This window comes from Oreochromis aureus, linkage group 3 (genome assembly GCF_013358895.1).
Source record: "Oreochromis aureus strain Israel breed Guangdong linkage group 3, ZZ_aureus, whole genome shotgun sequence".
NCBI classification, from domain to species: domain Eukaryota; kingdom Metazoa; phylum Chordata; class Actinopteri; order Cichliformes; family Cichlidae; genus Oreochromis; species Oreochromis aureus.
The window spans coordinates 117,082,040-117,105,840 of record NC_052944.1 but is presented as its reverse complement, the minus strand read 5'-3'; the positions used below and the strand labels follow the sequence as shown (position 1 = coordinate 117,105,840).

Here is a 23,801-nt window from a genome sequence, read left to right as displayed (position 1 = left end):
AGTAATTAGACATGTGTGGTATCTACAGAAATGTCAAAATCTCAGCTAAAAGTTCACAAAACCATCTCAACAACCACCAAACAGCTGAAACAGCAGGTGAACAGATTACACAAAAAAGATGTAAACACAAATCCCCCTGATCATCTGTTTTTTAAAACATGAAGCGTAGTTTTGGACGTTCATTTACTGCTGGTTCAGTGAATTTTGGTTGGACAGTGATGAAACCTGCAGTCTCAGAAACTGTGAGAAGTCTGCCTTCAGCACGCAACAGCAGTGTTGTGTTGTGTGCTGTGGATTCACCTCTGCAAACTCATCACTGTTTTACCATCATGTTTCTACTTAGACATTAACAAAGGAAGCAGTTCCCAGGAACTACTTCCTGTCCTGTTAACATAAGAGTATGTTGCCCTTCAAAACACCTCCACTTCTCCTCTTATTAGAGGACTGCCTTTTTATTAATCTGCTAATTCTGTCAGTTGATGAAAAAACAATGCTTGATCTCACCTGAGAGTTTCCAGTGTACAGTGTGGACTCTTCAGTCCGTCAGACAGAAGCTTCACGCCTGAATCCTTCAGGTTAATGTTACTCAGGTCCAGCTGTCTCAGATTAGAGGTCTGAGAGCTGAGACCTGAGGACAGAGCTTCACAGCTTCTGTCTGACAGGTCACAGTGACTCAGTCTGAAAAATAACAGATAAACAATTACAAAAATAAAACACTTATGTTGAAGTGTAATGAGATACTATTATATTTAGCCATATTTAATCTTGATGTTGTCAGGAAACTGAGCACTGATGCAGAGCAACATGTGGAGAGAATCAGAGGAGAAGAAGTGAAGAGAGAACAGCAGTAAAACAACACTGAATTGTTCAATGTGCTTTTGATATCAACAAAATGTGTCAAATGTCTTTATTTTATATTTGTTTTAGTAGAATTAATGATTATCACTTAGATAACAGCCACAGGCCAGGTCTAAATTGCACTTTGGTAACAGTTACACCCAGAAATATTTCAGAAATGTGGACAATTTGTGCTCCAATGTATTCAGTATTGAACAAACTGAGTACCGATGACCACTTAATATTTTTGATATTTTATTTGAGTTGTTCCCACCTGATTTGTGTTAACTAGAATAAACATTTAAAAACTAAAGCTATGATCACATATTTACTTACAGAGCTTTGTTGGAGGGTTTGACCAATGGCAGCAGCCTCAGAAGAGCCTTTTTAAAGTCTCATGTTCTCACTTAGATCATTGATTTCTACTTACATTTCTTTCTGGGAAAAATGGGGATTACTTTGAAAACAGGAACTATTTTCCCCAAAAATCAGCCCTGGATTAGTAAATCACTCAAACATCTTCTCAGTCAGAAGAAACTGTCTTGTTATGAGGGAGAGAAGCAAAAGATCGAGGCACAGAAACTTGTCGAGAGAGAGATAAAGCAGCTAAAATCAGGTCTAAAAGTAAAGCAGAGCATAAGTTGAATAAAGGACACTCAAGGCTGGCTTGGAAAGGAATGAAGTCCATGGTGGGGATGCAGAACAAGGACAAAAGATGAATGTGATGCTGAATCAGCAGAAGAGTAGGACTCATTTAATTCTCTGTTGATCCTCTACCTAATCACACGAGCCAAGGTGTGAAAATGGGTGTAGGTCACAATCAGTCAAGGTTGCGGAGAGCTCATTGTGAAACCTAGCCCCACCCTATCATGTGATTTCTTGAGGTTAGCCTCTGTACAAACAGACTTCAGCCATATGAGAGTGAGTGTGAGTGAATGAGAGCACACACAGGACACTCTGATCTCTGAATGTGTGTGACTCAGTGAAAGAGAGGATTGGACTGGATATACTGTGACTGAAAAACAAAGTTTTAAAGAGAAAGGTGTCTGGATTAAAAAGGATTATGCTAAAGTGAACGTGCTAATGAAATCTGAACTGACTGAAATGTGAAGTGAAGATTATTCAGATGTAAAAGAGAGAGAGAAACTGATAATAAGGTGGGGCTGAAGATCAGTGAATGGCATGTAAACACCTGATTGGCTGAGTAGATATCAGATCGACAGTTTCAAAGTTTTCCCTGTGGATTATAACTTTAAGAAGATGTGACATTCATCAAGGAATCCTGCTCTCCGGATTATTTCCATGAACACTGATCTGGAACACATCTACAGCGCTGAAAGTGCCCATCTCACCACCAACCTCTCTGTGCACATTCACTTTTTAACCCTTTGTGAGACAATAAAGATGTAAATCTGAATATTTATCTATGTTAGTGCAAACACCTCTAATAGGTTGGTTTAGTCTTTCCAAGTCATAACTTCCCTTGGAGTCTGTGGTCCAGGCTCCTAAAATCATCCTAGTTTAACAAGCACTAAAATCTAGAGGAGAGCTGCACTAACAGGTGTGACTGATAAGATCTGACCTGCAAGGATACTCAGGTTTATGTGTATCAGGACAAGCAGGGAAGACATGGACATCAAATCTGTCAGGCTGCCTGAGTCCGCTCATCCACATCAGCTCAGAACTCTGCATTATCTACTGAGAAAGACTCAGATGACAAGGGATCAGAAGTTCTACAAAAAGCCAAACAAGACTTCCTGTATAGAGGTGTGCGGGCCTACTGATCCACAGTGTCAGCACAACTTTCACATCATATTCATCTCAGCACAACTAAAACATGGTGACTGACCTCAGAGTTTCAAATCGACATCGTGGATTCTCCAGAAGAACACACAGCTGCTTCACTCCTGAATCCTGCAGGTTGTTGTTGTTACTCAGGTCCAGCTGTCTCAGATTAGAGGTCTGAGAGCTGAGACCTGAGGACAGAGCTTCACAGCTTCTCTCTGACAGGTCACAGTGACTCAGTCTGAAAAATAACAGATAAACAATTACAAAAATAAAACAGATATGTTGAAGTGTAATGAGATACTATTATATTTAGCAATATTTAATCTTGTTGTTGTCAGGAAACTGAGCAATGATGCAGAGCAACATGTGGAGAGAATCAGAGGAGAAGAAGTGAAGAGAGAACAGCAGTAAAACAACACTGAATTGTTCAGTGTGCTTTTGATATCAACAAAATGTGTCAAATGTCTTTATTTTGTATTTGTTTTAGTAGAATTGATGATTATCACTTAGATAACAACCACAGGTCAGGTCTAAATTGCACTTTGGTAACAGTTACACACAGAAATATTTCAGAAATGTGGACAATTTGTGCTCCAATGTATTCAGTATTGAACAAACTGAGTACCGATGACCACTTAATATTTTTGATATTTTATTTGAGTTGTTCCACCTGATTTGTGTTAACTAGAATAAACATTTAAAAACTAAAGCTATGATCACATATTTACTTACAGAGCTTTGTTGGAGGCTTTGACCACTGGCAGCAGCCTCAGAAGAACCTTTTTAAAGGCTCATGTTCTCACTTAGATCATCGATTTCTACTTACATTTCTTTCTGGGAAAAATAGGGATTACTTTGAAAACAGGAACTATTTTCCCCAAAAATCAGCCCTGGATTAGTAAATCACTCAAACATCTTCTCAGTCAGAAGAAACTGTCTTGTTATGAGGGAGAGAAGCAAAAGATCGAGGCACAGAAACTTGTTGAAAGAGAGATAAAGCAGCTAAAATCAGGTCTAAAAGTAAAGCAGAGCATAAGTTGAATAAAGGACACTCAAGGCTGCCTTGGAAAGGAATGAAGTCCATGGTGGGGATGCAGAGCAAGGACAAAAGATGAATGTGATGCTGAATCAGCAGAAGAGTAGGACTCATTTAATTCCAGCTTTGATATCATTGATTTCAATGCAGAGCTTTGTGATTTTAGGAAAGGGCTGGTAGCTCTGACAGTGACACTGATGAGGTGTTTGTGAAGGTTCACAGTCATCTAAAGAGCTTAGAAAAGGCATATGGACTTCTTTAAGTTTCTTGAAGACGTTTCACCTCTCATCCAAGAAGCTTCTTTATTTCTAGGGTCAAATGGTAGAGAGTCCCAGATTTAAGCCCTGTGGGAGAGTCCGCCACGGGGGTCATGAACCCCCCTGTTGATCCTCTACCTAATCACACGAGCCAAGGTGTGAAAATGGGTGTAGGTCACAATCAGCCAAGGTTGCGGAGAGCTCATTGTGAAACCTAGCCCCACCCTATCATGTGATTTCTTGAGGTTAGCCTCTGTACAAACAGACTTCAGCCATATGAGAGTGAGTGTGAATGGGAGCACACACAGGACACTCTGATCTCTGAATGTGTGTGACTCAGTGAAAGAGAGGATTGAACTGGATATACTGTGACTGAAAAACAAAGTTTTAAAGAGAAAGGTGGTTGGATTAAAAAGGATTATGCTAAAGTGAACGTGCTAATGAAATCTGAACTGACTGAAATGTGAAGTGAAGATAATTCAGATGTAAAAGAGAGAGAGAAACTGATAATAACGTGGGGCTGAGTAGATATCAGATCCACAGTTTCACAGTTTTCCCTGTGGATTATAACTTTAAGAAGATGTGACATTCATCAAGGAATCCTGCTCTCCGGATTATTTCCATAAACACTGATCTGGAACACATCTACAGTGCTGAAAGTGCCCATCTCACCACCAACCTCTCTGTGCACATTCACTTTTTAACCCTTTGTGAGACAATAAAGATGTAAATCTGAATATTTATCTATGTTAGTGCAAACACCTCTAATAGGTTGGTTTAGTCTTTCCAAGTCATAACTTCCCTTGGAGTCTGTGGTCCAGGCTCCTAAAATCATCCTAGTTTAACAAGCACTACAATCTAGAGGAGAGCTGCACTAACAGGTGTGACTGATAAGATCTGACCTGCAAGGATACTCAGGTTTATGTGTATCAGGACAAGCAGGGAAGACATGGACATCAAATCTGTCAGGCTGCCTGAGTCTGCTGATCCACATCAGCTGAGAACTCTGCATTATCTACTGAGAAAGACTCAGATGATCAGGGATCAGAAGTTCTACAAAAAGCCAAACACGACTTCCTGTATAGAGGTGTGTGGGCCTACTGATCCACAGTGTCAGCACAACTTTCACATCATATTCATCCCAGCACAACTAAAACATGGTGACTGACCTCAGAGTTTCAAATCGACATCGTGGATTCTCCAGAAGAACACACAGCTGCTTCACTCCTGAATCCTGCAGGTTGTTGTAGGTTCCACTCAGGTCCAGCACTCTGGGATACGAGGGGTTGGACTTCAGCGCTGCTGCCAGATAATCACAGCTGATCTCTGACAAATCACAGTCTTTCAATCTGAATAAAAAATGATAAATGTAAGTTTATTAGACAAAGTGTGAGCTTGAAATCATTCAGTGTTTCATCATCTGTTCAGAGCTGAAGAAGGTTCAGAATGTAGAAGTTTAGAAAATGGAAACTCCAGACAGCTGAAGCCAATAGGAAGCAGCTTCAAACAAACAAGAGAAAAAAATGAATTTTTTACATTGAAGTTGTACATTTATCATAAAGTTGTCAAATTTTGCCATGTGAAATTAAAAAAAACTGAACAGGAATCCTCAGAGTTGAACCCTCTGCACAGAGGTTCAGTTTCCTCTTCAGGTCCCAAAGTGCAGAACAACAAGGTTTCAAACAGCTTCGTTCCAGCAGCATCAGCCACAGAAATGCAGAGAAAATTCTTTGGATCTCTTGGTTGTGTTGTATGATGCTGTGTTTGCATATCTGGTGTCCAATGTTCCCTCTAATTTTTCATGTGTCTGAGCGAACACACAAACTCCCTGAGTGGTCCCTTGGACCACTGTGAGCAACATCAGACGTGTGCACTGTGGTCACGCCAGCATCGAATCCATCCAAGTTACATGGTTTATTAAAATAATCAAATTACAGCATTTACATTTATGTTAGACTACTTTTAATTAACTGCTTTAGCCCAATTGCAATGAAAATTTAAAAAAAATCTTGTTCATGACCTGTGTAGTATGTTAACACTATTGGAAGTAAAAATAACTTGAACTCCAATTTTGAAAACACAACTTTCTTTTTCTTTTTTTATATAAAGCTCTGACTTGTATTATGAGTCTGTGTTCTGGGAGAGAGTCCTGTAACTCTCTGTCTGCAAAATTCAGTATATAATGACCAGTGTTGGGCAATTAATTATATATGTCTGTGAAGGTTCTCAGTCATCCAGGTCATCGTAGTCAAAGGAGTTTGCAAAGAAAAGCGTCTGGACTTCTTTGAGTTGCTTGAAGACGTTTCACCTCTCATCCGAGAAGCTTCTTCAGTTCTAAGGTCAAATGGCCGAGAGTCCCAGATTTAAACCCAGTGGGAGTATCCCCCCAAAGAGGGACAAAGGACCCCCTGGTGATCCTCTAATCACATGCGACAAGGTGTGAAAGCGGGTGTGGTACCTAATCAGCCAGGGTTTCGGGTGAGCTCATTGTGAAACCTGGCCCCACCCTATCATGTGATTTCCTGAGGTCAGATGGCCCAGGATGTGAGTGGGCGTTAAGGCGTCTGGGGAGGGAACTCAAAACTGGATTATAGATGGCAGACAGTTGGTGTCGTAAACCACCGCCTCTGTTCAAAGATGGTCGCTCACAGTGGACATAGATGGCCTCTTTCACTCCTCTTTCAAACCATCTGTCCTCTCTGTCCAATATGTGAACATTGGCATCCTCGAAAGAGTGACCTTTATCCTTAAGATGCAGGTGGACTGCTGAGTCTTGTCCTGTGGAGGTGGCTCTTCTATGTTGTGCCATGCGCTTTAAAACAAGCTTTAAAACGAGACCCCACAAGCAGCTACAAAAAGAAAGTTATAGCTTGCCTTCAAGACCTTGAAAAGGACAAAATCATTGACCGCCTCAAATATCACCGGCTTTATCCAGGGGATGCCATACCCTGCATTTATGGACTTCCTAAGATCCACAAGGAAGGGGTCCCACTCAGACCCATAGTCAGTAGCATAAACTCAGCCACTTATAACATTGCGAAACACCTTGCTACCATCCTGGCACCTCTCGTGGGAACACCCACACCACATCAAGAACTCCACCGACTTCACCGACAAGGTCCAGAAACTTACCCTGGATCCAGATGAAACCATGGTGTCCTTTGATGTAGTCTCTCTCTTCACTTGCATACCCACCACGGAGGCAGTGGAGACTGTCAGAAAAACGACTACAAGAAGACAGCTCCTTGGAAGACAGGACCAACTTCACCCGATCAGATCTGCACACTGTTAGACCTCTGCCTTACCACAACATACTTCAAATACAACGAAGGCTTCTACAGACAAAAACATGGCTGTGCCATGGGCTCCCCTGTGTCACCTATTGTAGCCAACCTTTACATGGAGGAAGTGGAAAGAAAGGCTCTTGGCTCTTTTAAAGGGAGAGTACCCAGCCACTGGTACAGATATGTAGACGACACCTGGGTCAAAATCAAGACACAAGAAGTGGAATCCTTCACTGCGCACATTAACGCCGTGGATAAAAACATCAAGTTCACCAGGGAAGACACTAAGGATAACTGTTTGCCTTTCCTGGACTGCGCTGTGCACATTGAAGAGAATGGCAACCTCAACATTGAAGTTTACGGAAGCCCACACACACGGACCAGTACCTCCTCTTTGACTCCCATCACCCTCTGGAACACAAACTTGGAGTAATTAGGACCCTACACCACCGGGCAGAACTTGTTCCTCTAAGCCTGAAGGGAAAAAGAAGGAACACACACATGTAAAGGAAGCACTGAAAACATGTGGTTATCCTAACTGGGCATTCATAAAGTCAGCAAAGAGGCACAGAAAAGAAGATCAGACACCAGCGAGGGAGGATAAGAAAGACAGACGCAACAACATTGTCATCCCCTATGTAGCGGTGTATCAGAGAAACTCAGGAGAGTTTTCTCCAAGCACGACATCCCAGTGTACTTCAGACCCAGCAACACACTCAGACACAAACTGGTTCACCCGAAAGACAAAACTCCAAAACACAGACTGAACAACGTGGTGTATGCTGTACAGTGCAGTGAGGAATGCCCGGACCTCTACATTGGAGAGACCAAACAGCCACTTCACAAGCGCATGGCACAACATAGAAGAGCCACCTCCACAGGACAAGACTCAGCAGTCCATCTGCATCTTAAGGATAAAGGTCACTCTTTCGAGGATGCCAATGTTCACATATTGGACAGAGAGGACAGATGGTTTGAAAGAGGAGTGAAAGAGGCCATCTATGTCCACTGTGAGCGACCATCTTTGAACAGAGGCGGTGGTTTACGACACCAACTGTCTGCCATCTATAATCCAGTTTTGAATTCCCTCCCCACGCCTTAACGCCCACTCACATCCTGGGCCATCTGACCTCAGGAAATCACATGATAGGGTGGGGCCAGGTTTCACAATGAGCTCACCCGAAACCCTGGCTGATTAGGTACCACACCCGCTTTCACACCTTGTCGCATGTGATTAGAGGATCACCAGGGGATCCTTTGTCCCTCTTTGGGGGGATACTCCCACTGGGTTTAAATCTGGGACTCTCGGCCATTTGACCTTAGAACTGAAGAAGCTTCTCGGATGAGAGGTGAAACGTCTTCAAGCAACTCAAAGAAGTCCAGACGCTTTTCTTTGCAAACTCCTTTGACAATTAATTATATAGTTACTTCTTCAAAAAAATAACTGAGTTATGCAAACAACAAAGTTTTTTGCAGCTGTTTACCTAAAAATGCAGCCAAGGCATTTTTTTAAATAAACATTTCAAACTATTTACAGAACAATCAGCTGTTCTGCATCAAATCTGATACCACACAAATTATTTGTGCCACTCCAAAAAATACTTTCTGTCCACTATGAGATAAAGGAGAACAACAGCCTGATACCTGCAGGCCTGACAACAGGAGATGTATCACTGCTGTAACACCTGTAACACTCAGCAGTCGCCTCCTTGTTCTGATACACACAACAAAACTATTGACTACACTACACACTAACTACACACTAACTACACACTAACTACACAAGATTTGCGCTAAACGTCGCAAATCTCTCACATCTCAAAACACCGCCGTCACTCCTAAAACTTCCCCCTTCCTAAACAACTAAATGCCATGTTGCCATATCATTTTTTGATTGGTCGACATGGTACATTTTTCCACAATAGGAATGGGTGGGGTTTTCTGGTGTTGTTTTTGTTCACAGGTGGAGAGTGCTTTCGAGCGTTTTCCTTATAAAACGCTGTTTTTACTGTTTCTTCCCGCAGTAAATATAAACAACGATAGTATTCAGGAAGAAAACCAAACATTGCATATTTTTTATGATGACTCTGGTTTTACGTGGCCTATCAACACAATTTAAAAACTGGTATAAAATCCACACTTTTTCCGTTAATTGTTCCGTCTGTCCTGCTCACATCTCCAATGGTTGTACACGTTGTCATTAACGTGGCTTCACTCCACATCAGCCACGCCGCTTTGCTAGCTAAAACACCGGTGTCGGCACATAAGGACGCTGTCATAGCCTGTCAACCACGTTGATTAGCTGCGTACATACGAATGTGAATCGCATTATTGGCTGGACTATGGGATAAGGTGGCATCGTTCTAATCCCATACGGGAGCAGCCAGTCACTTACTGACTAACACTGCAAAACAGAAGACACTTGTGACGGGAACGTGTGAGAAGTTTTGTGCAGACAAGTGTTGATTTTGAGTCTGGGACGAGGTCTCCGCAGTGTTTTGTGGGAGAAACGTTTCGTCACTCATCCAAGTGACTTCTTCAGTCTCAGCTGACTGCAGGTTTCCCCAAACCTTATAAACAGTACATTTGCATAATGACTGAAACCAGCCCACTGAAGGAACAAAGGGCAGTATCCACATTCTGCATACTGCCTGTGAGAAGCTGGAGACATTTCTCCTCCAAATCCACTGAGCAGCTGCTCGTGGTGGTTTTAGCTTCATGTGTGCGTGTTAGCATTAAGCCTCGGTGACACTCTGCTGTGGACACGGTCACAGCTGGACGCGTGATGGACGAGTCGTCCTTCCTGTTAAACTTCTTTGAGGTGAGCTTGAAGCTGCTGCTTGGGGCATGCACAGCTGGTTATTGTACTGGAAATGTTCTGCAGACGAGTCCACGCGCTCACAACAAAGCTCAGTGTGGACGACGCTGTGCACGCTCCAATGCTGATTGGTTAGAAAGTGGGCGGGAACAGGAAGACAGCGACAGCAGCGTTCAGCACAAACATGGAGGATCAACAAAGAACACGAGAAGCTCAGATGGAGGCTGCAGTGGACACTTTTCATTGTTTTAACACTCGCTTTCACTTCAGTTTCACCAACAACAGCATAAGCAGAGCAGCCCACTGACTGCGTGGCCGTGACGGCGCCCCCTGGTGACTGTAAACCACTACAACATGTAGACGGCCGTCTGCTGCTCATTTCTTTGCCACCATCACAGGAGCTCTTTATCCTGTTCTTTACTCTCATTGGTTCTTTGTCTGCTTGTTTTTTAGAACAGTAGTCATTGTGATTGTTCAAAGAAGACAATCAGCTGTGACTAAATGTAGCTCCTACAGCAGTGATGGTAATAACTACTGAAGCTAATCCAGTATCAAAGCTCAGGAATCAGCAGCTCCCACCTCGTTTTCTTTGAACAACTATTTTTAGCTGTGTTTTTGTGTTTCTGCAGACCTCAGACATCCTGCTGCTCTGGAGAACTGAAGCTCTAAAGGGCTCAGCCTTTATCTCCAAGAAACAAAGCTGATCATGGAGACCCAGCAGGTCAGCTGATCTGTGGACAGCACCAGCATCTTTAACTAAGCCTGAGAGGTGAGCAGTCTTTGGAAGCCTGTCTGATAGTCTCAGAGCAGGATTTGGATCATTATTTGGCTTTTCTTCTATTATTATGTTTAGTTTCTGCTTCACAGATATTCTCTGAGATGTTCTCTGAAATGTTTCCCACTGTTGGACGAACTTTCACAGTTTCTTCATAAAGGAGATCTCCTGTGGAGTCCATCTGTGATAATATGTTAAACACTGAATTATGATTCATATCTGAATGTACTGACTGTTAATTATTGATGAGAACATAATCAGTAAATATAAAGATGTTTGAGTTTGGCTTTGATGAATCAGAATAAAAGTAATAAAATAATGATTTTAGAGACAGGCCTAACTCAGGCCAGCTGACAGCCTCTGTACAAATAGACTTCAGCCATATGAGAGTGAGTGTGAGTGAATGAGAGCACACACAGGACACTCTAATCTCTGAATGTGTGTGACTCAGTGAAAAAGAGAATTATATTGAATATACTGTGACTGAAAAACAAAGTTTTAAAGAGAAAGGTGTTTGGATTAAAATGGATTATGCTAAAGTGAACGTGCTAATGAAATCTGAACTGACTGAAATGTGAAGTGAAGATTATTCAGATGTAAAAGAGAGAGAGAAACTGATAATAAGGTGGGGCTGAAGGTCAGTGAAGGGCATGTAAACACCTGATTGGCTGAGTAGATATCAGATCGACAGTTTCAAAGTTTTCCCTGTGGATTATAACTTTAAGATGTGACATTCATCAAGGAATCCTGCTCTCCGGATTATTTCCATGAACACTGAGCTGGAACACGTCTACAGTGCTGGAAGTGCCCATCTCACCACCAACCTCTCTGTGCACATTCACTTTTTAACCCTTTGTGAGACAATAAAGATGTAAATCTGAATATTTATCTATGTTAGTGCAAACACCTCTAATAGGTTGGTTTAGTCTTTCCAAGTCATAACTTCCCTTGGATCTGCGGTCCAGGCTCCTAAAATCATCCTAGTTTAACAAGCACTAAAATCTAGAGGAGAGCTGCACTAACAGGTGTGACTGATGAGATCTGACCTGCAAGGATACTCTGGTTTCTCCAAAAGCTGATTCTGTTCATCTGGACGTAGCGTTTCGTGGGAGAAATATTTCGTCACTCATCCAAGTGACTTCTTCAGTCTCAGCTGACTGCAGGTTTCCCCAATCTTATAAACAGTACATTTGCATAATGACTGAAACCAGCCCACTGAAGGAACAATGGGCTGGGAGGTCAGTTCCTTAATCTTAATTATGCAAATTCTCATGACCATTGATCAACAACCACTGACCAGATATTCATGTTTATTTGTATCAGGACAAGCAGGGAAGACATGGACATCAACTCTGTCAGGCTGCCTGAGTCCGCTCATCCATATCAGTTCAGAACTCTGCATTATCTACTGAGAAAGACTCAGAGGATCAGGGATCAGAAGTTCTACAAAGAGTAGAACCAGACTTCCTGTATAGAGGTGTGTGGGCCTACTGATCCACAGTGTCAGCACAACTTTCACATCATATTCATCTCAGCACAACTAAAACATGGTGACTGACCTCAGAGTTTCAAATCGACATCGTGGATTCTCCAGAAGAACACACAGCTGCTTCACTCCTGAATCCTGCAGGTTGTTGTAGGTTCCACTCAGGTCCAGCACTCTGGGATACGAGGGGTTGGACTTCAGCGCTGCTGCCAGATAATCACAGCTGATCTCTGACAAACCACAGCGGTCCAATCTGTACAAAGAATGAAAGATGTAAGTTTATTAGACAAAGTGTGAGCTTGAAATCATTCAGTGTTTCATCATCTGTTCAGAGCTGAAGAAGGTTCAGAATGTAGAAGTTTAGAAAATGGAAACTCCAAACAGCTGAAGCCAACAGGAAGCAGCTTCAAACAAACAAGAGAAAAAACTCTGAATATTTCCCATTAAAGTTGTTCATTTATCATAAAAACATGAAAAAGTATTATTTTTCCTTCAAGGAACAACATGGCTTCACTTTTAAAGGTGAAATGTGAAAGAAATGGACATATTTGAAGTCCAACACCTTTTTCCAGTCACATTATTGAAGCAGACAAACTACAAGCTCATTTTCATTACAACAAGTCATCTTCTGGCCCTTTATTATTATTGTTATTATTCAATATTTATGGAGGATGTTTTTAAATTAGGCTCAAATATGTGAAAGACATTTAATCCCATTTCAGTTTGGCCTCATCCTGGGCCAGATTATCCAACACACACTCTGACCACCGGCCCAGGGTCCACGCACAGCTGGGCTCCATCCAAGAGACAGGAAACAAAACCAACACAATAATAAAGAGCACCATGTGATCTTCTTACATTTTAGCTTTTCAAGCCAAACATAGTAAAAACATGTGCATACATATGTTTTCTGATAAAATGATGTGACAGTTAGAAAAGAATAAAGTGGTGGTGTTACAGCCGGCCTTTCTCCCCTCTGTTGCCGAGGCTGTTAGTCTCTCCCAAACTCAGCTAGAGGACTTCCACATGAATTAAAGCAGCAGATCTGACTTTACAAATGAAAGAGGAAGAGGAGAAGAAGAGGAGAGGGAGGCCACCCTGACCATCACTCCAGCTGAAAACATCACACTTCCATTAAAGTTGGTGAGAAAATGTTGAGCAGGATGAGCTGCTGGCTAATCTGGGGGCTGTAGCAGCAGCTCACAGTCACCGTGGATTTCCACTCATGAAAAAGCTCTGGCTGCTTCATTTCATATCAGAGACTTTAAGGCTTCAGTGAAGCTGTACTGTGATGCTTCCTTTCCATATTCAGCCCAATGTGCTCTGTATTGTTTTATGCAGGTCATGTAAACAGGAATGAGCAACTCATTTCAATATAAAAGGTTGGAACTGTAAAGAAAACAAACAGAGCTCATAAACTGAAACTGATTTCATTTTTTCAGCTGGAACATTTTAGTTGTTCCTTTTTCAATACATACATGATTATATTTACAGTAAGTCTTATCATTCCCCTTTTCCCTGTCAGTCACCGCCAATGTTCCCTCTAATGTTTCATGTGTCTGAGCGAACACACAAACTCCCTGAGCGTCCACTGTGAGCGACAGCAGACGTCTGCACTGTGGTCACGCCAGCATCTAATCCATCCAAGTTACATGGTTTATTAAAATAATCAAATTACAGCATTTACATTTATGTTAGACTACTTTTAATTAACTGCTTTAGCCCAATTGCAATGAAAATTTAAAAAAATCTTGTTCATGACCTGTGTAGTATGTTAACACTATTGGAAGTAAAAATAACTTGAACTCCAATTTTGAAAACACAACTTTCTTTTTCTTTTTCTTTTTTTATATAAAGCTCTGACTTGTATTATGAGTATGAGTCTGTGGTCTGGGAGAGAGTCCTGTTACTCTCTGTCTGCAAAATACAGTATATAATGACCAATGTTGGGCAATTAATTATATAGTTACTTCTTCAAAAAAATAACTGAGTTATGCAAACAACAAAGTTTTTTGCAGCTGTTTACCTAAAAATGCAGCCAAGGCATTTTTTTAAATAAACATTTCAAACTATTTACTGAACAATCAGCTGTTCTGCATCAAATCTGATGCCACACAAATTATTTGTGCCACTGCAAAAATAATTTCTGTCCACTATGAGATAAAGGAGAACAACAGCCTGATACCTGCAGGCTTGACAACAGGAGATGTATCACTGCTGTAACACCTGTAACACTCAGCAGTCGTCTCATTGTTCTGATATACACAACAAAACTATTGACTACACTACACACTAACTACACAAGACAACACACAAACACACTCCAAACACGCTAAACGTCACAAATCTCTCACATCTCAAAACACCGCCGTCACTCCTAAAACGTCAAATGCCATATCGCCATATCATTTTTTGATTGGTCGACATGGTACATTTTTCCACCAATAGGAAAAGGTGGGGATTTGTAGTTTTGTTTTTGCTCACAGGCTTTCGAGCGTTTTCCTTATAAAACGCCGTTTTTACCGTTTCTTCCCGCAGTAAATATAAACAACGATAGTATTCAGGAAGAAAACCAAACATTGCATATTTTTTATCATGACTCTGGTTTTACGTGGCCTATCAACACAATTTAAAAACTGGTATAAAATCCACACTTTTTCCGTTAATTGTTCCGTCTGTCCTGCTCACATCTCCAATGGTTGTACACGTTGTCATTAACGTGGCTTCACTCCACATCAGCCATGCCGCTTTGCTAGCTAAAACACCGGCGTCGGCACAAAAGGACGCTGTCATAGCCTGTCAACCACGTTGATTAGCTGCGTATATACGAATGTGAATCGCATCATTGGCTGGACTATGGGATAAGGTGGCATCGTTCTAATCCCATACGGGAGCAGCCAGCCACTTACTGACTAACACTGCAAAACAGAATTGTTAAAGTTTTAATTTTGATTTCAATTGAGATTTGATTTTTTTTTGTGTGTGCAACGCAGATTTTCTGTGCGCAGAGACCGTGCCAGCAGTGCGCAATTGCGCACGTGCGCAGCATAGAGGGAACATTGGGCACCACCACAGTTCACTTCAACAAAACTTTACTTCAGATTTGTTTTCATGTTTTGATCCAGTGATGAGAGCCGTTTCCCCCATGTCCAGTCCTTGTACTAAGCTAGGCTAAACATGTCCAGTGCCTGTCTCTGTGCAGCTTTTAATCTGATATTAATAAGGTAGAAATGGAGGAAGAAGAAAATGACTTCATCAATCAACATGCAGCTACCAACCCAAATGGTGAGGTGGTGGTTAGTTATTACTGTTGTTTATGATCCCCTACATTATCCTACATTCAAATATATCCTCCAGCTACAATAGTGTTTGTGTTCCTAACAGGATTTCATGAATGTGTTATTGTTCATGTCACATCTGTATGAAACAAACAGGAAGTGAGGTTTATCCTTCATGATCACAAACTGTTCCAGCACGTAAACCTGAGATCTGTGTGGAGCAGCTGACCTGTACGATGTGCTCAACACAAACATTATTTACCCTCAGTTACTGTGTGACTGAACCACGTGGGTGTATGAAACATCGCTTTTAGTTTTAATAGCACATGGCAACATTCAGACGTGAATCTATACAGTAACAATTTGATTTGTTACAGTGAGGAGACTGTTGAAGGGAACGATGAGGGGAAACTGTAACAGCAGCAACAGAAACCAGGAGACAAAGCTGAGGTCTGGGTTCCTCTATGCTACACAGCCTCCTGCTCCTGTACTTTAGTAAACACATAAATATCTCCAAGTACACTTACTTCAGAAACTCTATTAAACTCATTACAAGTTTACTTCAGCTTTAAATTACTCACAACATCAGCACACATGAGTAAACAAAGTAACTCACACAGCTACTGTTCAAGTTTAGTCATCTTTAATACAAATATACCCCATTACTATGAATCTCACAGCTACCTGCTCATTGAACTGAACAATAATTCTGTTTTTCCATTAAAACAAAATATGTGACTGTAAAAAATCTTCAGACCGTAATTAAGAATCTCCTTAGCAATCCAAAGATAAAGAAAAGTTCACCTGCCAATTCTATAAAGCTTGGTTGTTTATACAATAATATCATTTAATGATCAGCAGTGGGGATGTTTGGATCCTGACCTGAGAGTTTCCAGTGTACAATGTAGACTCTGCAGTGCAGCAGACAGAAGCTTCACTCCTGAATCCTGCAGGTCATTGTTACTCAGGTCCAGCTCTTTCAGACTAGCGGACTGGGAGTTGAGAACTGAGGACAGAGCATCACAGCTTCTCTCTGAGAGGTTACAGCCAGTCAGTCTGGAAGAAAAACAAACAAACAAATTAATTAAATCAGTCAAATGAAACATTTTTTAATGCCAGCATGCAATACAATTATTGGTTAACTAAATAGCTTCATTAAAACACAACTCTTCTTCTATATCAGCACTTACTCCTTGTAAGCTCCACCTTCTGAGTCAGAAGACATGAAAACAAACTGTAAATCTAGTAGAAACATGATTGGAAATCTTCTCAGATCCATTTGTACATTTAGAGCCTGATACTGAAATATAGCAGCACGGACATTCACAGCAGCAAAGGGTTCTTGCTGATCTGAGCTGGCTTGGCCCTGGCTTATCGAAGATTAAAGAAAGCGGAATCAGCTGTTCAAAACCCACAAGGCTGCCCGCTGTGACTGAAACAATGGGACGGGTCGTGACTTCTCAAAATGGGCTCATTGAACGCAGCACGGATAAGATCTTGAAGAAGCTCATGGCGGTCGTGAGTTCTCAGACTTTGCTCTTTGAGCGCAAAACTGATAACCTCTCGGAGAAGCTCGTGGCTCTCCAACGGGAGATTGAGAGACGAGTGACGGACTGTTAGATCAGCTGTGAAATTGACATGCAGTTGTTCGCACCAAAGAAAACCACCATCATTTCATGCGGCTAACATACCGGCGCCAGCTGTGGTCTCAAGGCTGGAGCTGAACATAACAAATCTCACCCTGATAACAGACGGTGTTTAGACTATTCCTTCCCATCCTAAGCATGCTTATCCCCTCCCGGTGCAGACGGTGGGTCGAGGGGGCCAACGCAAATGCTGCAGGCCCGGATACGCTGTCTACACAGGCTGTCTCTCACCTTTTACCCATCCCTGTTGCTTGTCATGTGTTTCTATGGCGTATTAAGAGTTTTGATGTGCTCTGCGCTAAGGTCATTTTTTTTCTGTTCTCAAACTGATCTCCCTGTTGGAGCTCAGTCTGGGGGCAGTTCTTTTTCCTCCTCATCTTTCCTGATGTTGTGCATTTTCCGCTGTTCGGTTCCGGGTCGCTGCTCTAGCGGCTGACCGGCCAGCTACCTAGCCTGACCTGTCTCCCCAATGTGATGTTTGTGTATTGTATGTACGGTTGGCAAGGTCAGTATCCTAATTGCCCCTTGAAAATAAATACAGTGTTCTGAATCTGAAAAGATTACAGAAGACGACTCTGTTCAGTAAGTATTACACTCATGCTATCAAGAAACACCAAAGGTAGGTAAAACTCTGGTTGTTGCAGCCATCCAGTATGACATGCTTTGTACTGCTTTGCTACAGTTTGTGACACCTGGTTGATGAGTTGTGAAGGATGATGAAACAAACACTTCACTCAATGTTTTTCTTCTAAACTGGATGGAATTTTGAGAGTTTTTCACACTCTGTCCCAACTACAAATTGGGGGGAACACAGCAAATACATAAACTTTACCCACTTTACCCACGGGGGCGATCGTGGCTCAATAGTTGGGCGTTCGCCTTGTAATCGGAAGGTTGCCGGTTCGAGCCCTGGCTTGGACAGTCTCGGTCGTTGTGTCCTTGGGCAAGACACTTCACCCATTGCCTACTGGTGGCGGTCAGAGGGCCCGGTGGCGCCAGTGTTCGGCAGCCTCGCCTCTGTCAGTGCGCCCCAGGGTGGCTGTGGTTACAATGTAGCTTACCACCACCAATGTGTGAATGGGTGGATGACTGGATATGTAAAGCGCTTTGGGGTCCTTAGAGACTAGTAAAGCATTATATAAATACAGGCCATTTACTTGGATCCTTATCATTCAAGATTGTGAAAAGATTCTCTACTCAGAGAATACTGGTGATTTTAGATGAGAGAGATGATTTGGAAGATGATGAAGGGGAAGGGTTTTCAGAACTTGAGGCCTTTTGTCTTCACTGTATAGGACAGAGAAGACAGGAAGGGAGGGAGAAGTGAGGAGAATAACACACAGGAAATGGTCTTGGGCAGACTCAAACCAGGCCCTGGAGTCACGCCTCTAACTTTCAGTACATGGGTCACCTGCTCAGCCAGGTAAGCTACAGCAGTCAACAGTGTGTGAGTTAATTTGAACACAATGATGACTACAAGTCAGGTAAAAGAAAATACTTATCATCAACCAACAAGGGAAAACAGTGAGCTTGAATGACCAAGCTTTGACCAAGGGTGGCTCACTCCTCGGTCTTCTTGCCCAAGGAGTGAACCACCCCGCATGGCTATCAATGTGGTGCAACGAAGGCCATCATACAGTACAGGCCATCCAAGCTGATTTTTAACTTTTCGTCCCAGATACCACCTTAAAAATCATCTAGATTAGGATATGTTGGCTGATCTGAATTGTGTTCTAGATCCAATCACAACAAACAGAGAGCTGTTGTGTGTCCAAGGTGAACAGGAAGAATATATACATGCATAAAGTCAATAAAGTCAGAAGGTTTGCTTTAGACTGTGCTGCAGTTTATCATCAAAGACTGACAAACAGGCACCATGCTGCCAATAAATGGCATCAAGTCTGACTTGAGTTTTTTCTTTTTTTTGTTCTTTTTTTTAAAATGAAAATTAAACTTTATAGCAACCACAGCAGAGATGACCAGGGAAGGTGTGCTTGAGGGGATATAGCTAAAACAGCTGGTTTCAGACTGAAGGTGAACTGAGGTGCTGCACCCAAGTCTGTAACAACATTTTGACAACAGTGTGAAAGAAGAAAAGCAGGTTCAGGGAGGGACAAACATCTGCTGCACAGGTTTGGAGTGAGAGGAGAGAGCAGGCCAACAACAACAAAGAAAGAACAAACACACTGTGGAAGACCGAAGCAGAGTTTAGTTTAAAGTGTAACTAAGGATGTTTCTCTGGCTGCCATGATTCACTGAGTAATTCAAATGCTTTCTTTAATGCAGGACCCACCATGCATGTAAAAGCAAGTGTTTCAGAGATATTTGTGACTAAAAATAGACCTGCAGTAGAAATGTATCTAGGAGCATGCATGTGAATATAAAGTATAACAACATTAGGCACATGGAGCCTAAGTTTTTAAACAAAGACTGATAACATAACAGCAGCAGTGATGATCAGAGTTCATGGTGAATTCAGCGTCTCGAGTGCACCGAGTTCTGGAGGCATCAAAGAGGTTACAGTTGTATTGGAGAAATCCCAAAACTTTAGGATTCAAATTCATAAAAAGACAGAAAGCCTGGTGAAATAAATTACTGACACAGTTGGATGTTAAAGTAAAGACATGAGTACAAATGTACTCACAGAGCTTTATTGGAGGCTTTGACCACTGGCAGCAGCCTCAGAAGAGCCTCCTCTGAAGCAAAGTATTTCTTCAGGTCAAACACATCCAGATCTTTTTCTGATGACAGTAAGATGAAGACCAGAGCTGACCACTGAGCAGGAGACAGTTTATCTGTGGAGAGACTTCCTGATCTCAGGGACTGTTGGATCTCCTCCACTAGAGATCGATCATTCAGTTCATTCAGACAGTGGAACAGATTGATGCTTTTCTCTGCAGACAGATTCTCACTGAGCTTCTTCTTGATGTATTGAACTGTTTTCTTATTGGTCTGTGAGCTACTTTCTGTCTGTGTCAGCAGACCTCGTAGGAGAGTCTGATTGGTCTGCAGTGAAAGACCCAGGAGGAAGCGGAGGAACAAGTCCAGGTGTCCATTTGGACTCTGTAAGGCCTTGTCGACAGAACTCTGATGGAGAGATTGAAGTTTTGGTTTGTTAAATAGTTTAGACCATGTAGAGGTTGTTTGTTGTTGTTCCAGCAGATTGAGTCCAGAGTTGATGAAGGTCAGATGGACATGAAGAGCAGCCAGAAACTCCTGAACACTCAGATGGATGAAGCAGAACACCTTGTCCTGGTACAGTCCTCTCTCCTCTTTAAAGATCTGTGTGAACACTCCAGAGTACACTGAGGCTGCTCTGATATCGATGCCACACTCTGTCAGGTCTGATTCATAGAAGATCAGGTTTCCTTTCTGCAGCTGATCAAAAGCCAGTTTTCCCAGTGACTCAATCATCTCCCTGCTCTCTGGACTCCAGTGTGGATCTGTCTCAGCTCCTCCATCATACTTGAACTTCTTCACTTTGGCCTGAACCACCAGGAAGTGGATGTACATCTCAGTCAGGGTCTTGGGCAGCGGTCCCCCCTCTCTGGTTTCCAGCACATCCTCCAGAACTGTAGCAGTGATCCAGCAGAAGACTGGGATGTGGCACATGATGTGGAGGCTTCGTGATGTCTTGATGTGGGAGATGATCCTGCTGGCCTGTGTCATGTAATTAATATATTCTTAGTGCTTATTTTCTGATTATATTGTTTTATGTACTTTAGTAATGAAGGTTTGTAAAGCAAGGCCACTTTTGACTCACAAACTAAGTGCTCAGCCAGACTGAAAAACAGGAACTTAGTGTAGCGCATACACGCATATTAATAAATACAGGAAGCCAGATAGAAAAGAGGAACTTGTACCATATAAGGAGTTGTTTGTATCAAAATTGTGTGACGTGTAAAGTACCAAAATAAAACCTATATGAGACACAGTTTATGATTCTAATGTTAGAGATCCTGCAACTGGCATTGGGCTGTGCAGGGCTCTCTCTCTTCCGGAAGATGATTGAATAAAAAGAATTATAAATGTTTTCACCACTATGAGTCGGGTTTTCTCTGTTCTATCATGGGGACAAAAGAATCGGGTTTTAATACCTGCTCCTCATCTCTGAATCTCTTCCTGAAGTACTCCTCCTTCTGTGAGTCGGTGAACCCTCTGACCTCTGTCACCATGCCAACACAGTCAGGAGGGATCTGATTGGCTGCTGCAGGTCTTGTTGTTATCCAGAGGTGAGCAAAGGGAAGCAGTTTCCCCCTGATGAGGTTTATCAGCAGCACATCCACTGAGGTGGACTTTCTAGGGTCAGTTAGGATTGTAGTTTTGTGGAAGTCCAGAGGAAGTCGACACTCATCCAGACCATCAAAGATGAACACAACCTGGAAGTCTTCAAAGCTGCAGATTCCTGCTTCTTTGGTTTCAGTAAAGAAGTGATGAACAAGTTCCACCAAGCTGAACTTTTCCTCTTTCAGCACATTCAGCTCTCTGAAAGTGAATGGAAATATGAACTGGATGTCCTGGTTGGCTTTGTCTTCAGCCCAGTCCAGGCTGTATTTCTGTGTTAAGACTGTTTTCCCAATGCCAGCCACTCCCTTTGTCAGCACTGTTCTGATTGGTTCATCTCTTCCAGGTGAGGCTTTAAAGATGTCTTCTTGTCTGATTGTTGTTTCTGGTCTGTCTGGTTTCCTGGATGCTGTTTCAATCTGTCTGACCTCATGTTCATCATTGACCTCTGCAGTCCCTCCCTCTGTGATGTAGAGCTCTGTGTAGATCTGATTCAGAAGGGTTGGGTTTCCTGCTTTAGCGATGCCCTCAAACACACACTGGAACTTCTTCTTCAGAGCAGATTTAAGTTTACGATGACAAACTGCAGCATGAAGTTCTCAATGAGAAGAAATATGGAGAACATAATTTGAAAGTGGAAATAACGAATTAATTTTAAAAAGAATGAATCTTTAAAACATGTTGCTCCATCTCATAAGACATTAGAAAATATTCATTTATCCAGCAGCTTAAATCTTTAGATAAATCCTCTTACTGCTCTGCAGACGGTCAGCCAGCTCCTCCTGATTCATTCTCCTCAGGAAGTCCACTGTGATCTTCACAAATGCCTCTCTGCTGCTGCTCCTCTGACTCTCTAAGCATTCTGGGTAATCTGGACTCAGAACCTTCTGGATCTTCTTCAGCTCGTTCTTCACAAAAGTGATGATGTTGTCCTCCAGCAGCTGGAACAGAATATTTATGAATGAGCCAATCAGACTGAAATCATGGAGCCAAACATCAGATCGATGTTGGACACACTGACAATCCACTGGTCTACAAAGAGCAGCATGGAGATGACTGTGAACTAGTGATGGTAAATTTGATTCTTTTTACTGAATCGAGTTTTAATGAGTCACTCACCAAAGTGAATCGGGTTTTTTGAGTCATTTGAGTCACTGAGTCAGTTGACCAGAGAGTGCAAAAAATGTACATTTTCACTCAAACTTAATTTGTTTCTCTTTTAATGTAAATCCTACTGCTAAGATGAGTGATTCTTAAAGAAAACAACTATTTTATATATAAAAAAGAGCAAAAGAATTTCTAAAGGAACATTTCTTTTGTTTATTTTTGTTTTATTAGTATTTTCCTTACATGTGTCAAATATATATTTTCTCATCTAAATGTCCACTGAGCTGTGAGCCAGGGGGCGGTAAAGTGCCTTAACATTGGTTGCCAACCAAGAAGAAGAAGAAGTAGCTGCGAGCCAGGAGGGAGGGGGTGAGTGAGTGAGTGATTCGTTCGCTCTATGATTCAGCACAGGAGGGAGGGGGGTGAGCGAGTCATGAGTGATTCGCTAGCTCTGTGATTCAGCACAGGAGGGAGGGGTTATCGAGTCATGAGTGATTCGCTAGCTCTGTGATTCAGCACAGGAGGGAGGGGTTAGCGAGTCATGAGTGATTCGCTAGCTCTATGATTCAGCACAGGAGGGAGGGGGTTAGCGAGTCATGAGTGATTCGCTAGCTCTATGATTCAGCACAGGAGGGAGGGGGTTAGTGAGTCATGAGTGATTTGTTTCCCCTACGATTCAGCGCAGGAAAGGAGGGGGTGAGTAGCTCAAATGTGCTGTTAGCATGTTAGCAGAGCGATGCTACTGTGAACCGAGGAGCTATTGTCTTGATGTGAGCTTCTACTCAGGGTTTTTTCTTCCAGTTCAGAGCAGAAATGTTTTTGTTAAGATACTGGATGTTGTGTTTTTCTTCACAATTTGAATTATAAGCTAGATATATTTCTACTAATGAAATTAGTTTGCTAACAGCAACAGGGATGAGTCAGTGAGTCAGTTGCGCTTGTGAATCATGATTCACGAGTCAGTAAAGTGATTCTCGAGTATTGAACGATTCGTTCATGATTCGCGCATCACTACTGTGAACAGAATAGATGTAAAAGTAGTTGTTGTACATGTACAGACCATAAATATGGAGTCCAGCTGTGTTTGATGCTGCTGGGCAGACTGACCACTGGGAACCTCTGAGCTCTGCTGGTCCACTCTGTGGAGGAACCATGAAGAATTAGTTCAACACAGGATAAAGATCCAGGAGTTTCTGCTCAAATAA

At 42.2% G+C, this 23,801-nt stretch overlaps 1 protein-coding gene across 1 annotated transcript; it reads right to left on the bottom strand.

Moving 5' to 3' along the window:
• Positions 1–454: 454 nt before the first annotated feature.
• LOC120435130 (ribonuclease inhibitor-like) lies at positions 455–17,447 on the bottom strand. Its single transcript, XM_039604120.1, has 5 exons — positions 17,437–17,447; positions 12,355–12,534; positions 5,088–5,267; positions 2,687–2,863; positions 455–678 (listed from the first exon to the last, which is right to left on the bottom strand). Exons 1-5 carry the CDS (start codon positions 17,445–17,447, stop codon positions 501–503), a joined length of 726 nt encoding a protein of 241 aa, XP_039460054.1. The 3' UTR covers positions 455–500.
• Positions 17,448–23,801: the final 6,354 nt, after the last annotated feature.

What these genes read in the sequence shown, in the direction of transcription:
- LOC120435130 (XM_039604120.1), bottom strand. An exon ending in TGTCGATTTGAAACTCTGAG is followed by an intron (nt 5,268 to 12,354) that starts GTCAGTCACCAT and finishes TTTTTTATTCAG; the next exon opens with ATTGAAAGACTGTGATTTGT. An exon ending in TGTCGATTTGAAACTCTGAG is followed by an intron (nt 679 to 2,686) that starts GTCAGTCACCAT and finishes GTTATTTTTCAG; the next exon opens with ACTGAGTCACTGTGACCTGT.